This window comes from Ambystoma mexicanum, chromosome 7p (assembly GCF_040938575.1).
Source record: "Ambystoma mexicanum isolate Mex_15411 chromosome 7p, UKY_AmexF1_1, whole genome shotgun sequence".
Classification (NCBI taxonomy): Eukaryota; Metazoa; Chordata; class Amphibia; order Caudata; family Ambystomatidae; genus Ambystoma; species Ambystoma mexicanum.
Window position 1 is genome coordinate 452,769,901 of NC_090939.1, and position 17,426 is coordinate 452,787,326.

The 17,426-nt window shown below is 42.9% G+C and overlaps 1 protein-coding gene across 1 annotated transcript in view; it reads right to left on the reverse strand.

Annotated features, from left to right (window-relative positions):
* Window positions 1-17,426, reverse strand: part of GPR161 (G protein-coupled receptor 161) — a 199,587-nt gene that overhangs the window by 108,227 nt on the left and 73,934 nt on the right. The window contains exon 3 of the mRNA XM_069636471.1: window positions 4,661-5,385. Coding sequence (XP_069492572.1) covers window positions 4,661-5,385 — 725 coding nt within the window. The remainder of the gene's footprint in view (window positions 1-4,660; window positions 5,386-17,426) is intronic.

Genomic DNA, 17,426 nt, shown 5'->3' on the forward strand with positions numbered 1-17,426 from the left:
TCCAGACAGTGCCATGTTTGCTTATGGGTTGATTGGTGCCCTTTTGTGCACCAGAAAGCTACAACCTAGACAGTCGACCTTCAGACACGTAAAAGTTGTGCCACACTTGGCTGGATGCACTTATTCCCTGACACGTTAAATTTGAGCACACCTCTATCACGTCTCTTTTAACCAATTCAAACTTGCCTGGATACACTTATTCCTGGCTGCACTTTCATCCTGATGCTCCTTTTGACGCACGCTTCCGCCCTCCACATTGCGGCCCTAGGTGGGTATCAGTATCCCGAGGCTTTTGGGCTTTCCGGTGCTTCTCCCTCTCCCGCGATTCAATCCAAACGCGCGACATCCCGTCACTGTATCCGCCGATGCGAACGATGCGGACGACGGCTTCACGTCCGCACACGTGACGTGCCTAGCGTCACTGGGCCAGATGCTTTCTTCGAGTCTCCTCCACGCTCAGACTTGCATGGCTCCTTGTCACGTGTTGCGGAGCCGGGTGCTTTCCTTGAGCTTCCTCCACTCTCTGGCTCACGCTTCTTCAGCGCTATAGCTCGCGCCATTCCCGGCTACCTCCTCCCCAATAGCGTAGCCGGCGAAGGAACTTGGCACTCACCCCCTCCACGCGGCAAGCACGGGTCATCGCAACCCGCCGCAGGACAGCACCGCAGGCAATTTCTGGGGACCGAGCACCGCCAAGCAGCCCAGGGAGATCTCCACCCCCCAAAGCAGCAGCAGCCTGCCGCGATCGTCTCCAGGTAGGCAAAACGTGCGCTGGCTTGCTCCTTTTACCCGTATAGTGCGGGTCGGGCGTAGGGCAGCTCCTCGACGCCAAGGCTCACGGCTTGGGGTCTCGTATTTCTTAGTGCCCGGAGGAATCCAGTTACTGCTCCCTCACAGCTTCCATCCCATCTTCGTCGCCAAATGTTGAAGCAAAGAACCACTCCAAATAGATTGTATATATGGTTTATTGCTTGCTAGGTAAAGCTGGACACAAAAGACCCCCAGCCATCTCAGAGAGCAGCATCAACTGAACTAACTCAAACAGTAACATTCTAATAACAAAGCATAGAACTACAAGGTGTCATCACTGCAGCAAGGTTCTATACATCATACATAAGCTGCCCCAGTTAAACACCATAACAATTTGTATCACAATTTAATTTGTACTAATTCTACTGCCCTCACTCCCTCCTAAGATAAGCCTGGCTGCTCTGTCTACGCTACCATGAACTCAGGTTGTACAGCCTTAAACTGGAGTCTTGTACTGCCTCAGTTGAATGGTTTTACTAAGCCCTTAGTTGGACTTCAGAAAAACTTTCCTAACACTTTGATATTTATACGAGCAGAGCAGATTACTACAGTTTTTTTCTGAATTTGGCAGCACATCAGAGAGTGCTCATCTGAGAATAGGAGGTTTTCAAGATCTTGTTTGGCAGGAAGAGGTACGAGCACCCCTATGGACCCCTCCGCCCCCGCGGACTACATATGTCACCCCATATCATGCCCTCTATAGATGTATTGAGTGAGGTTAAACTACTTAAACTCTTCCAAATCATTTTTGCATTCTAACTTACGGATTGGGAACATTTTATTTGGCTTGGATTTACCTTTGCTCCTTTTATTTCTGTTACCTGAAGGGTTGTATTCTTTTGTGAATTGGCACAGAGGAGAAAATGACGGAAACAAAAATTTAAACTGCATCTAAGTTCATCAGGTGTCACAAACCGAGGAATCGACACAAGACCAGGAGACTCTTGTAAAGGTTAACAAAGTTTTGTTTAGGGTGCAAAACACATTATGGGTTGCAGTAAAAGAAAGCAAATGTATGTAGATAGATGTTCCCACATAAAAGCGTACATGTTCAGAGGACAACAACTAATGAGAGTCAGAGCTGACACTGGTTAGGACCATGGCCCAGAGTCCCAAGTTCTAAAAGATAACATTTCCTCGACAAGGGGATCTCATCTGACAAAGTACAAAAGTAAATATGGTTCTCTGAAAACATGATTCCAGAGACTCCCTACCTTAAGTTAAATGATATTTTCCAAATGCTGGCCTTCCAGATTTGTGGTCTCGGGAACGTCTGAACAAATAGAAGTGGTCACTGGACATTGGCAAATGTAAGTGGACCTTTGATTTCTTCGCTACCAGTCCTGGATTGATGTCCATGTTTCGATTTTAGCACCCCCCCAATGACGATTCAGTGTCCTGGGCTACTAACTGACAGTGGCTTCTCCAGAGACCACCATTGGCTCAAGATAGTCTTAAATCCTTTATAAGCCTGTCTAACTCTGAAACTTGCAGCTCGTGGGTGTCAGTATCTGCTTGTGGTAGCATGCCTCCCCCAATAGCTGAACGCGGGAGAGTTATTAGTTAAGCCCTTCTGACATTTCTTTTGAGACACTATTTTCCTTTTAGATTTTGAGAATGAGGGCAAGGGAAGGTTTTCTTAGTATAGGCCTTTTTATTTTTGACTAGACAGACTTGTTTGTCATTTTTTTAATGGTCGAGACTACTCCCATTTTAGAGTCAGGCCAGTTAGTAATTCTTCCAACCCAACCAAAATACTAAATAAACGTTTTTGAAACTTATCCGTTGTGTCCGTCTACTGCTCGATAACATGTATTCCTTACAAGATCTATTAACATGTAAAGACCCTCTCTGATGATCTGAGTACCCAAGGGTCTAGAGTAATATGGGTCCGGGATCGAGTCCCTCACCCACAGGGCACACATGCTGCCTGGGAAGGAAAAGAAAATCTGCATTCCCACTTAGGGGTCAAGTGGACTTTGAAGCAGTATCTGGTTGAAGAGGAGGAGAGCATTTCAGGCTTGGGTTCAGCGCAAAGGCCCATTTGTAGCAAACCCACAGAAAAAGAGGATTTGCACCAAGCCATCTGCCAAGCAGGTCTAAAATGCTAAAAAGGGTTGATAACTTGATTTATCAAGAGAGATTTCACAGTCACCACCCCCATCTTGCAAGTTTGAACAATCACATCAGAAGAAGATGAAAAAGGGAGCTGGTTTCAGTGCAGCCCCTACAGAGGCCTTGGTCCAGCAGCAGATCATCCTCAATGTTACCTTGGGATGGTTAGGGGACAGAGCTCTCCAATACCTTGAATGTGTTCCGTCTTCACCTCAATGGAAGAGAGGACTTTTGAATGGACTGCACTTCCAACGGAGGCCCAAATGTATATCTTTTCTTGATGCATCAATGAGGAATCAAAGAATGACAAGTGCCCCTATCCTTTCAAAGGCAGAATGCCACACCAGAATGGTTCAAAGCAAGCATGCTGTAAGGGGTCCAATCCTTGTTGTAACAGGTGCTCTTTGCCTTATGGCATCAAACCCAGAGTACATTTCCTGCATGAAATGGAAACAGAAACAAAGAAGAGAGGGGACAGGAAAAAGGAAGGGAGCCTTAACAGAAAAAAAGATGCTGGGACCCTTCTCCAGGTCACCCTTCCTTCCCTTGCTACTCCAACCCAGTTCCCATCTCGTGCCTGCTGACATTAAAAGGGACTCCCAGTGGTCAGCATCCTGGTGTGAGGAAGTTTGTTTTTTGTCATTGCCGGTCTTTGAAGCACAGTCGCCAGGGGACCTCCGTTACCTGTTTGGAGGGTTTAGCCTTCCTGCAGGAGAATCAAAGTGGCTGGAAACAGTTAGACCAGACACCAATTCACATCTGTCCTGTCATAACGGACCCTGCCAGAGAGCCGACACTAGAGTGATATCAAATTGCTATGTCAGTATAAATGTGTGCTCTTATCAGGAACATGCCACAACTAGGCACGAGATATTTAAAGATTTACGTGCCACGAGATCAAAGCATACAATTACAATTTAGATCAGAGATGCAGAAATATAAAATGCCTCCTTTGCCTGAAGGACCCATGTGTAGCAGAAGGAGTCTGAAAGCACGTGAATCTGCCCTGTGCCACTACAGAGCTGGGTTTGCCTCAGCAAAGGCACATGCTAGTTCTATAATTCTAGCATGGAGCATTAATGAAATGGGGTCCGATTAACAGACGCCTCTTTCAGAAACGGAATTACCCGCTTCTGACACATTAATGCAAATAACATAAAAGACACTGCTTCATACCCCGACACATGACAATCCGTCACACGGAGGCACGAGGGAGCGGGTGGAAGAAGAGGCAAAGTACTGGCAGCGGTGGGCAGGCCCCATTGGAGAGGTAGTCCAGTGGCTTGGAGTAAGCAGCTGCATTACATAGAACCCTGTTCACTCACCTGAGACCCCCATCTTAACTTTGTGGTGGTTTGCATTTATGAATACTGAAAAGGCAGTAAGACAAACGTGGCTACCATGAGAAAGTTTAAGATTCATCATGTGCTGCGAGGAGCTGCTGTGTGCATATTTCAGAGAGAATTGGATCACTAAACGCGAAACAGTTGCAAAACAGACAAATTCCAAATAATTATGTGTTCAGCTTTTAAATGCAATTTGTCAAAAAGATGAATGTCATATAAGTGCTCAGAAAACATAACGCTACCACAAAATAATGCATTTGGCATGTATTTTAAAAGGAAACAAACATCAACAGAGTTCAAGAAAGCCTCATGCATGCATCTTTTACTTTGCAGGCATACAGTCAGCAAGTTATTAAAACGTGTGAGAACGATGGTGGTAAATGTCCTACCTGTGATCCTGTTGGAAATGCTGAACATCCTTGAAGTCCTATGGCGTTGAACAAACGATTCTCTGTAGTACCGGTCTCCAAAGCACATTCCTAACAATTCCTTTCGCACAGTTTTGTTCCACAATCCATAAATGAGTGGGTGACAGATTGCACTTGTGAAAGACAGCCATGTAGCTAATGTCTCAAGAGCATGAGAAATACTATCCGTCCCCCACAGGGCTTCAGTGCTTATTACAATCATGTAAGGTCCCCATGTAACAACAAAAGCACCAATCACAACCAAGATAGTTACGAGTGCCTTGCACTGATTGGCAGAATAGACAATATGAGGGAAGGCACTCCTTTTGCTACCAGAAGAAGAGGTAGAAGTGTTTGAGTTTTTTCGCCCATTTCTATGGGCATCATCTTGAACTATCACCACAGTACCACAGTGAACCTTCCGCGCTTTAATCCTAGCCACGCGAAAAATAAACCCATAGCAAAGTACCATAACCAGGAAAGGTAGCAACGCACACCAAACCTGCCAAAAGGCAGTGTATCCCACATCCTTGTGCCAGGCGGCCACACACATCCATTTGAAGTGATCAAATTCCAAGGACGACCAGCCGAAGAGCGGGGGAAGGCATCCAATTAGGGAATGTAACCATACATAGACAATGGCAAATACTGCTCGGTTTCCAGTTATCTTCATAGGATAAACCATTGGATACAGGACAGCATAATAGCTAGAGAGGAAAAAGCATAGGTTAGTTTTTTTAATTATTATATATATTTTTTTAAATACTACATGTCAAGAGAGAAACGCTGCAGAGAAGTAGACATGTTCATATGCATCTTAGTCAAGCAAGAACAGTTGAACAACTACATCCAAAGAGTCATCAGTTGAGATTTTAAAGGGCTAGAGAGAGGACTGGAGAGAAAACTGATCAAATTGTTTATAAAGCTATTGGATACACATTTTTGTTACCGATTGTCATGATCCCACCTTCAATGATTATACAAATGATTAAGTTAAGCAAATATAGATAATTCACCAAATTTAGTTACATATATACCACTAGCTGATCTATGTAGATTTGAAGAATGCAATGTTTTCCTGATGAAAATGTAGAATATCGAAATTAATTCAAACACTCTGACAACATGTCTCGTTTATATTGAAATTCACTTGATTTGCTTTGAAGGGTACATGTAGTATTCAAAATGTTTGATCTCTTTCAACTTTAATTATTTTGGCTGATTTATACAATGGATGGGAACATCTCCACGGATTCCTCTTATTATCACACAGAATAATTTAAAAACAAATTGTAAATACTTTTTTTTTCAAAACTATTTTATTGTTATGAAAACATAGATAACAATTACGTCTCAAAAGTGAGCAGCTCTCCACTTACAACCAACATGCACAACCCTTAACCCCTAATCAGCAGTTTCTCGTATAATTATAGTCTCATTAAAGTAAACCAACATTTGGAATTCATCATTGTAAAGACTAGAGATCAAGCAGAAAACAGACCAATAATAGTAACTTCTTTGATGGCTTCCTTCAACTATCCAATTCACTACCACAACGTAATTTCCCCCGAGCACACATACTGCATAAGCCAAATAACTTGTTCTTGTGGCCGTTGTGGGCATGCAAGTTCCCAGACTTCTGAAGCACGAAAAGGGCCTACATTTACCTGCAAATCCAGTTTAGCATTCTGTCAGATGCATAGAAAGTTTTTCCACGGCTAAAAAGGTACGTTGGCTTCTGCCACAGAATAATATGTGGGCCTTCAGGATTCCTCAACATCATCCAATGACCAATTTCTCTGAGAAGAACATCATTCTGATCATCCCTTTAACAAAGTGCAGCGTTTAGACCGGTCCCAGTGGAAGACCCAAAAGGACAGTCCCCAAGATCCCAAGGCAAGTCCTCACTCAGGATCTTGAAAATAGAGTCAGTAAGGTCCGCCAGAATCCTAGGATTATAGGGCATTCCAATCATACGTGCAACTGCCAAAAATTCCCAGATAAGCCTACCTTCAAGCTTGTAGCCTCTCAGCAGTTACCCAAAGCACAAATATTGAATGCATATTAAAGACCCCCTTTGTTCTGTTATTCATGTTGTTATTCATGTTTTGGTCCGAAAGACTTTCCCTAGATCTTTAAGCAAGTTTGTCATATGCCCACTCTCGACCAGGATGAGAGTAAAGGAGAAGACAAATATTTGATACAAGACTACTTCTCAATGGTATTTGGTTGATACAAATTTGTAAACCTAGTAATCACGTGGCATCTTCCCGTCTGCCCCTTTGATGATCTAATGTCTGTTGAAAGGACAAGATGCGATCAGTCGACGATATGTGGTAATCTAATTTGCATGTTCGTAAAGATTTAATTTCCACGTTTCTAAAAAAAGGTCAGCGGATCCACCTCGTACTGTCACCAACACTAAAATGCTGAGGCCTAAGAGAAATCTGAGTTTTCTGTATAGATTATAAATAAGGCTTCCCGTTTTCCGTTTTTACTGATTTTTACACATAACAACAGAGGAAATCACTCAGTATTTATTTGCAAAACAATTGGTAAAAACGGAAATGCATGTCTCTTGGTTGGGTCCTTAACTTGTCATACATGCATTGCAAGTCAGTTACTGTGCAAAGTAACAAAGTTTTAAAAGAATGCAATTCCTTAAATCGCTGCAGATAAGCAGTCTTTGTCTTGTGCGAAAGTCTAGCTCTCTGCGCTTTCCATTACAAGCATCCAAGTGCTAATGTGTTTTTTTCATGTATGAAAAATACTAGTTAATAACTTATTTTACATACATGTTGATGACCTTGATATAGCGGTACAAGGACATTATCAATGTCCTAAAACTTGCTATAGCCCTCTCAATTTGAGCCCAAAATGTAATTGCCATTAAATCAATATTTGGCACAAGATTCAACCGCAAGTAACAGACCCAGTTCTTTGTCCATCTAAACAGGAGCAACTTCTCTAGAGCAGTTTTCTTATCTGGTGGTATAGACCACTCCAGGAGTTCTGATTTTGCGTAATTAATTTAAAGCAGGTAACCTCTTTGTATTAACTTATGAGGTACTGCAAGAATGAGGAGGGTTCTAAAAAGTCAACAAAAAGGTACACTGTGAACATGGCTAAACCGTGGCCTAATTGTATGCCTCAGGGTAGGCACTCACTTGTCTGGCAAAGGGTTCCACGCCAAAAGAAAAGAGCATGGGCAGGGGTGGCAGTGTCTGGTCCCCCTTCCTACAATGAAACCCTAAGAAAAGGTTGCCATGAACTAACCATAGAGGTGAAATTACCATAAACGGCAGAAATACATTTTAATAAAATGTCGCCAAACACCACGGCTTTCAATGTATCTTTTAGAGAGGCCCAGTGGACTAAGTCAAATGCCTTCTCGTTGTTGGTAATGAACAGTATCAAAATGGCCCTCGGAAACCTTTTAAATGTATCCTTGAGGTGCGCTACATTCCTTATGTCATTGAAGAGCTGGTGACACTGTAGAAAGCTTGTTTGATCCGGATGTATAAGGCACATAATTAGGGGTTCTAGTCTGGACCCCAGGATGTTTGAAAAGATCTTGGAATCTACATTTAAAATAGCCATGGGTCAATATGATCCACTCTTCAGGATCCAACCCGGTGTGTTGATCAGGTTTATGATTGCCTTGTATATTGATAGATATCACCCAACCCTCATCGTAGTAAGGGGATCCTTGAATAACAATTTGGGACCATGGCTCGGTTTGACATTTTTTTTGGCTAGAAGTAACTTTTTAATGGGTTCCTTCAATATGTTCAGTTGTTAGAGAAATATGAAGGGAAGCATAACATATACAATGTAAATATTTGATAAATAGATCTGTCAGCCAAATAGAGGGGATATCATAATCTGAGTGGTTTCATTTTAGAAATTTCGTCATGCACTTACACCTTCATATACTTCCGGGGTCCAATATAAGCTTGACAAGTTTTGGATTTCTGAGAGTGGGCCAAACGTTTGTCAGCCTTCTTTGTTTTTTTTTTTAAATAAGTGCTTAACATTTCGAAGCACCCTTTCAGTCTTATTGTAAGTAAGGATGTAAATTTGACTTCAAAATGATGTCCCATTTGGCAGGAACTTGTCAGAACCTGCCAATTTGAGCAGTGCTTTTAAGGAGCACAATTCAGCGGTTAGATGATCCAGTCCAATTCTGGTTCTACATAGACGTAAACTCAGTGCTAGGCACCTCACCCTAATCACCTTAAATGAGTCACAGGTATTATGTGAGGTTTTAGAAGGGTCTCCGATAGCAAATACACTACTTGATGTGAACAGATACATCTTTGCAACTTAGGCGGGCCTCTGAGAATATGTTAAGGGAGAGTCTATGTTCATCCTGTGGAGTAGTGTAGTTCAAGTCTTAGCATTATGGACAATGATATATATTCAATACCCCCATATCTGCCTCCTTAACTATGGTCTGCCTGGATAGTAGCATGCAACTTACATTTCTCTTTTTTATTTTGATGTTCAGGTCAGCTCCTATGATTGTCGTTTAGCAAAATGAGAACGTTGGTGAAAGTTCCAAGAGACATTCTCCCTGCACCGAATTGGGAGCATGAATGGAGGTTGGCATAACATCTCTGCCTCTCAATTTCCCAGCTGCTAGATCATATCCACCGCTGGGATCTGAATGCATGTCCCCTACATCAAATGATGAATCTCTACAACATCGGATGACCACCCCTGCTTTCTTATTCGAGGCCAAAGCAAGAACCTTAGTGGGGAATACTGCATGTTTAAGTCTGTGTTTATCCTTTTGCATGAAGTGAGTTTCTTGGATGACAGCAATATCAATATCCACATCTTTAAATAGGTGGAACATGCAAGCCCTTTTGTTGGCATATTCAGTACCCTGTTGAGTGACAAGAATTTAACCATAAGTAAAAGATCTGAGTGAGTACTTCAATATTGCAATACGATACCTCTTAAGCCGAAGTCGACTGCAGGAAAAGTTCCCATCCCACATTTCACTACTCCCAATTAAAAAATAAATGGATAGGGTATTCCCCCTAGCCCATCATGGGACAGAGCATAACCGCCCGACAAAAGAGGTCAACTCCATAAATCGGCTTACCCCGGAAAACAATGATGCATGCAGAATGTTAGTAATATTCATACTCCTTTACATGCTAAGAGGTTACCCCAAAAAGATTAGCTTTCTAGTATCAAAATGGGTCAAACGCTACTTCCATCATCCACATTCCGCCGCATCTCGTTATTACTTAAGGGGCACCACAATTAACAAAATTCAACATTGCCCCTGCTGATAGATCAGGGCTCAAAATTAGCCCTCACCACTAGCCATTGACTAGTCATTATTAGATTTAGGCAAGTAAGAAACGGTGTGCTGTGTGTATGTGTAGAATGGAGGAGTCCAGTGACTATGGCTGGTTAGTAGTTTGAAGATTAATTAGACCCTAATCAGGGGTAAAAATGTCAAGTTAAAAACAACCCATTCATCTAATAGGCAAGAAAACATACATTACAGTATCCAAGACAAAAAGCAGAAGTTTTTCCAGAATTCTAATTTAACTATCATATTAACAATCCATAGTGTACAAGGTAGAGATTTAACATGTCAATAAACACTGTGATGGATCCCCAGGTTTTGGCTCAATGTGGGAACTTTTCAGGAATCGAGTGCTCATGTTTTCCTTTTATTCTCTGCAGACATCTAGATCTTCTCAGTTGCAGTTGTGGCCCTACCATTTAAGTAGTATTAGGATCCACACAGAATTCAATCGCCAGCACTTTGCAACCAATGCGTCACTCATGTTATGTTAAGTTGATTTATACAGCCGATAACATAAGTGACCTACTCTGGTGCTCGAATTGTAATCCAGTTGGGAAGGGAAATGTGAACCGGATGCCCGATTTAAGCAGTATCAAGTAGACTTGAGAGCTTGTCTGTTTTAGAGAGTTATGGTAGAGAGATACAGATATATTTGAATGTTTAGAGTTTTTCAATGTAAATGGACCATTTAACCTGGTTGTCAAGTGAAATCCTCAGGGCGCTCATTTTCTCCAGAATGGTCTAACTGGTCTGACTTTATGGGTCCCATCTAGTTCCATGTTTCATGGCGATTCTTCAAATAGCTGCTCCACAAATAGCTTGTAAAAGAAACCCATCGGATCCTCACACTCCGTAGTCTAATTGAGAAATTTCAGACAGATGCTCCCACAATGAGAGAAACAATTTTCGAGTGCCTCACTCTTTATAGCGAGTGCAGGGACCATTTGGTGCAAATTGCTTTTGTTTTTTTACTTTTGGTGCCTAGTCTGCAATGTTGCCTATCACTTGTTCAACTCCATCGATTCCATTCTAAAGGAGGCCTTTCCAACTTTCAGATCTGTTACACAAAGACCTGCGCTTTCAATCTGCCAACTACTGGGGCAGTCGGTCTTGAAGACACTGTACAAAGGTCATAAGTGTCTCTTTTTCGTGCATGCAACAGGTGACTCGGATCGTTGCCCGAGCTGGTGGAATTTGCCATGGTGTATGGAGCGGTGGCATTGCAAGTGGTTTGCATAAAAAAGGTTTAAGTTTCCTTTAATAGCTTTTCCTAGAGATTTTTACTCTGCAGTAGATTTAACTCTTGAGGGAGCAAGACCTCTGGTGATCCAGAACATGGGAATGAATCTGGGTAAAGCTCAGCATAAAATTGTGGTCCTTCTTAGGGAGGACAACATTTGCCCGCACTATGCATTTTCCCAATAAGGCAGTGGTACTTTCCCAAGGTGATTTCACTTCTGCGCAGCAAAGGCATGGTGCTGAAATGTTGCACGTCAAGTCATCAACTGCCCTGGACGATTTCCTCATGTCAGGGTGAGCAGGCTCAAGCTTGAAATTCTCACATAGGCACCAAACCGGAGCTCAGCGAGCACACAACCAGCACCAGAAGACAAGATATAACCAGCATACAGTCCACTACAATGTACTTCAAAATTCTCCCCTGAGCGTGCACCACCACCCACACAGCATCCCCCTACCCCTGGAAGAACCAGACACACCACTCAAGTGTCACTTCTCCAGGCACAGGATCAGCACCATGCAGGGTCCCATGCACCACCTGCCACTATGTATTTGTTGCTCCTAAGCTAACTACGCCAATATGTCCCATCACCTGCCAGACCTCACCATTCAGGTTGGGGTAGGATCAGCCCCTCACCACCCATTAGTGCCACACTGGGCATGGTTTTATTGCAAAAGGCAGGCTCTATTTCCTGCTCAGAGCAAGGCCCACATTCTGTGCATGCCCGGATAGAACTCTGTGAACATGCACCACAAAAGTTGACACTGCTTTGCGCCACGTCTCCTGGAGGTTATGATTAGAACTGGAACACCAATATGTGGTAAAATCAAGGTTGGGGAGCAGATGTCTGCCAGAAGTTTAGACTGACATACTTCCTGCCCTCCGCCTTCACTCTGCTTCCCGATGCATTCAATTGTCCATGTCTTTAGATTTTCTTCCCTCATTTATCCATCAGTGGTATAGAATTTATTGTTTTCTTCTCCCATTTGTCACCAGCAGTGGAAATAAAGACAGTGAATTGCTGCTGTGAGGGGTCAGAAATGAGAGGCAGACACAATGTGGCAGTGTTTTTAAAATCAGACATCTTTATTAAAAGAAAAGGGATTGGATAAAGGCTCTTCAGCCCCTATCCTAAAATGTTTCCCTACCTAGGAAACTAAAAATCAGTCTGTGTCTTGTCATCAAAATTATGTAAACTGTCCTTATGCCCAAAACATATCTGACCCTCACACTAGGAATTACCTAAGAAGTGAAAAGAAAAATGTATCTGATGTAGGTTTAGCCAAAAAGTGTTCACATATAAAGCAAATAGATGAAATCAACAAAAATGGTTTCTTCCAAGGAGACGTCCTTGAATCCAGAGGGTAGTGCCCTTCACCTGGATTAATTCAGGAAGGATGGCAAACGTGTCTTTTCCCAAACAAGGTTTCCTTGAGCAGGGCAATAATTTCTCTTCCATACAACAATGCTTCAAGGCTGGCAAACGTGTCTTTTACACAACTACATTTCAGGAAGGCTGGCCAAAGTGTCTTCTTTACACAACTGCTTCACAGAGGACTTCTGGTATACTCCCTTGCCTGGAATTCCTCATTAGATTCTTTAGATCCCCTGGTATACTCTCCTGCCAGGAATCCCCTTCCAGGTTTTATAGATTCCCCTGGTGTACGCTCCTGCCAGGTATCTTTCCACCAAAAGGCTCACTGCCTGATATACTTCATTTATCAGGGCTTATATCAATTTTCTCTATATTTCCCAGTATAGCAAAGTTGTACTCCTGTACTGTCTATACTACATTAACTAAAGATACTACTTGTCCCAAACTTCTGTTATCTAATCATTCCATCGAATGCTAGTTCATCTAACACCACTCCAAATTATATGCAACGAAAATCCTTACCATCGAAAGACTCTTTCGTTGACTATAATTCGATGGTAGTATCGAAATGAGTAATATTTGTTTTTTTGCAGTAGGCTTACATTAGAGTTAGGGTTGGGGCTAGGGTTAGATTAAGGGTTGGGGCTAGGGTTAGATTAAGGGTTGGGTTAGGATTGGGCCTGAGGTTAGGGCTAGGGTTAGATTAAGGGTTACATTAGGGTTAGGGCTGGGCGCAGGGGTTGGGGGCTGAGGGAGGGGGGGGAAACCCCAATATACAAAGAAACCATTAAAACGTTACAAGGAGCTGGCCAGTGCCGACGTTTCAGGATTGGACAGCTCCATGTGACGTTTTAACGGTACAGAAAAATGCTTTGAAATGCTATCTTTTACATGTAAAAGTGAATTTCCATTGAAACCAGTCCATTTATATTTTCGATGGACTGGTTTAGATGGAAAAGCCCTTTTGCATGTAATAGATAGCCTGTCGATGCATTGGAAGACAATGCTTTGGTTTTGATGCTGTGGCATTTCGATGCTACGGTTTCGATGAAAAGACCATAAACCCAAGCTTCCCCATATGGGCATCTCTTGTTGAAGTTCTGTCTTAAACTTCTTCACCAATATTCATTTTCTTATGGTAACGCTTGCTCCAACTTTCCCCATATGGACATCTTGTATATGGAGACTTGTGCAAATGTTGTCTTTCAGCTTCTTCATTAACATTCACCTGTTTGTAATAACATTTGCTTAAAATCTTCGGTATGAGGAATTGTGCAAATTCTGTCCGATTTACTTGTTCAGTATTTAAAATGCACTTGTTCATGTGCCTGTCAGTACGGCTTGGGGTTATCACCATCACGGGGCCAACTCACCGGTATCTCAGTGTTTTAGACCCGTGGCACATTGTTGCAGCAAAATCTTAACTCTGGAATGGCGTCTCCTGCTTGGCAGACCCTCTTTCAGCTCTTCTGCACAAACACATTTTTGCAACCTCGCTGCTGCTCCCGGTACCTTCGCGGCTCTTCCCTGTAGTCTGCCACGCTCTCCTGCGTCTCCCGCCACTTCGATAAAAAATGCAGACATGCACCGTCCATTCCCGTGTGTCTGCCTTCATCTGCGGTTCTGCTTCCAGCTTCACCCGAGTGGCTTCTCTTCTCTCTGCTTGCTGATTTAAAGTGTAAACCATCTTTAAATGTCCTGCGCAGCTGATCTACATTGAACAACTAGTCTGTGTGTTTAGCTTAGGGTTTCTTTCAATCCATACTAACTCCTTCTTCCTCGTCTCTGTACATGAGGCGTTATGGGAGGGGAGTCCACAGGATTAATTGGACTTTTAAGGTGATTCTGTTTGGGATAGACAGATCTTATGTGTGTTTTACCTACATATGAGTTGTGAATGGTACAGTAGAATGTTTGTTAAGAAAGGTTTTTAGAGTTTTGTAACTGGATGGATTTGTTACTGATATAAGGGAGGAACACTGCGTCTTACCCGATGGGGCCAGCACATCTCCCCGACGGCCATTTCCTCCCATGTGATCCTCCCTCAAGATACCACCTCCAGTGTCAGGTAGCGGCTGTCGTCCGCTGGCCACATGGAAGGAGATCCCAGGCTAGGGATCAGTGAGGACTCCCACAGGATTCATCACACTGCTCTCAAAAGCGTTCCAAAGGAAAATCCTGAAAGGTACTGAACCATTAACACCTTAAAGATCAGTGATGACAAAACTTTCTGGTGGGTACACTTCCACGTACGCACCTACATATTTTGCTGGCAATGCATACCAACTCGTTCCACTATTCAAAAAGTCTGATCAATTGACAGCACAATCCAAGGTCCTGCCTCTATATCTTCCACGCGAACATGCACAGCTCCACCACTTCTAAACCGAAATAAATAATGCTGCATTGTTCAGTATTTCGTTTTAATTGCTGCCTCTCAATCATAGTATTGTGTTCAGATTTAGAGATGGCAACATGTAAGGATAAGGTGTTATAAGCACTTCAAAAGATAGCTACAATGAAAGTTTAACCTTTGCCTCAGAAATCTTACAAAGACAAGTACATTGAGCTAAATCTGCAAAGTCTGGAAAAGAGGACAGATACGATGGGAGGCATGAAAACATTCAGGGGAAAATGACAGTAATGTGAGGATGTTCCAGTAGGAATCACGTGATCACATGAATGGTAGTTAGAGCTCAAGAGAAACAGTTCTTCAAAAACAAAGCAAATTCAACGAGACAGTGGAACGGTGTAACCAAAACCAGCAAATTCAAAAAGGATGTAGAACTGATGCAGAGAAGTATAGGAGCAAAGACAATACTGGAAACAAAGAACAATGGATGTTGTCACAGGAAAACAGACATACAAGATGTGCTGGGCAGACCTTATCGGACACCAAAATGTATGCATGTATGTAAATGTGGGTTAGTTGGCTTAAGTAGCGCATTCATGAATCTGAAACTCAGATGATGCAGCTTTACATTTGGTGGAATGACCACAGAGACCACATGAAAGGAAACTTTCCTTTCCATGGCCCTCACCTCCAACCCCATGCCATGGTCGAAGAAGTATTTACAAAGGATTGCAGACGGGTAAAAAGGTCATGTTTCAAGCTACTAGCCAGACAAAGTCACTCATCCTCTCAATTTACCCCACACACACAAAGGACACCATTTCTTACTCGCCACGAGTAATTTGTGACAAGCCAATGCACATTTAGACCTGATCAAAATACAATTATCAATTAAAAACTGCATAAACAGGGCATTATTTTCCTCACTCAACATGAGACAGCCCCCTATTTCCCACCACCTTGATGTGAAATTCAGCATAGCTCGAACTACCAAAGCAGGTCTCCTTGCGGCCCTAGAATTGTGGTCCTTGATTTCCCATTTGCTCAAGATAGAAAGCGCGCCTTTGCCAAGTTGCAACCTAGTGCCTGGTTTCACCACTTTGTCATCCCCTTTGTAATACCAACCTGCCATACTTCCTCCAAACCAACATTCCAACCTCCTCCCATACAAATCCATCAGTGCCAAACTCTATTCAATCAAAATCCGATTGTCTCTTTCTGCATGAGTCTGCCAACTGGCTCTGCAGATGTTTCGATCTATGACCCCCATGATCCTTCACCATTGGCTGTGCTGGCTAGGGCTGATGGGACATGCAGCCCAAAACATACTGAAACCAGAAGGTTGCAGACCCCTGCTCTAAATAGACTCCGACCTCCTGAACAAAGGCCCCAGCTAGCCTGCTTTATATGAAAAACCCAACTCCCGGGTGGCATCTTCCCAACAAGCCCTCCTTCCACTCAACACCATAAGACTTAAGACACTATTCTACAAATACAAGGCTTCAGTATCATGTCCTGACCGTTGCCCTGTGAGATCATTCAAAGCAATATAACCTGCAATCTCCCACTACGCCATAGACCTTGATCACCTCCCATGCATTTCAGGACAGTGGGGTATGAGAGGGAGTGCAGGAGAGGGGGCTTCATTCCTTTACTCACACCAGGCAGGCACGCAGTCATCAGCCTCTGGCAGGTTCAAATCCTGCGAGACACCCCAAATCAGTTCCGGTATGGATGAGCTTACAGTGGCAGGAGAAATTAAGGAGGTCAATGCACTGATACTTCTAGACCCATTGGCCGCCTTTGTCACTGTCCACGATCAGGTCCTCCTGCACTGAATCCAATCAGTCGATGGTTTCTGATATATTGAACTATACTGTGCTTCGTCACTTTTTATAGATGCAGGAAGCAAAGAATGTTACTGTGTCCATTCCTCTTTGCTGCTCTTTTTCATATGTCTCACCCTGCAATACTCTGCTTTATCACCTTTAAAATGTAACCCCTCTACCTCCAACCATAGGCATATTTATTTATTGAAGTTTTGATAGCGCAGCGCACGCCCTTAGGCCTCAGAGCACACAAATAAGCATAGACAAACATACAAAGCAAAAAAAAAAATTCAGCAGAACATACAAATATAAAACAAAACATAAAAGGTCCATCAAATCCATTGGATAGAACGCACATAGAAGGGCAGGAGTCAACACAATAATCAAGTCAATTTCAGTCAGAACAGCCCCCCTAATAAGCATAATCTACTACAAGTTTCAAATCCGATGAGATTTTGTAGAGATCAACACAGAGAGATAAATAACATGGCAAATTACTCCTGCCGCATCCCACCGATATGCATTCCACATCCTCTTGGGTACAGCACTTGTCGATCTTAATCCTTAATTTTAAGGTCGGACATTCTTACTACACCCGGACCAGTCGTCTGGCACAGCC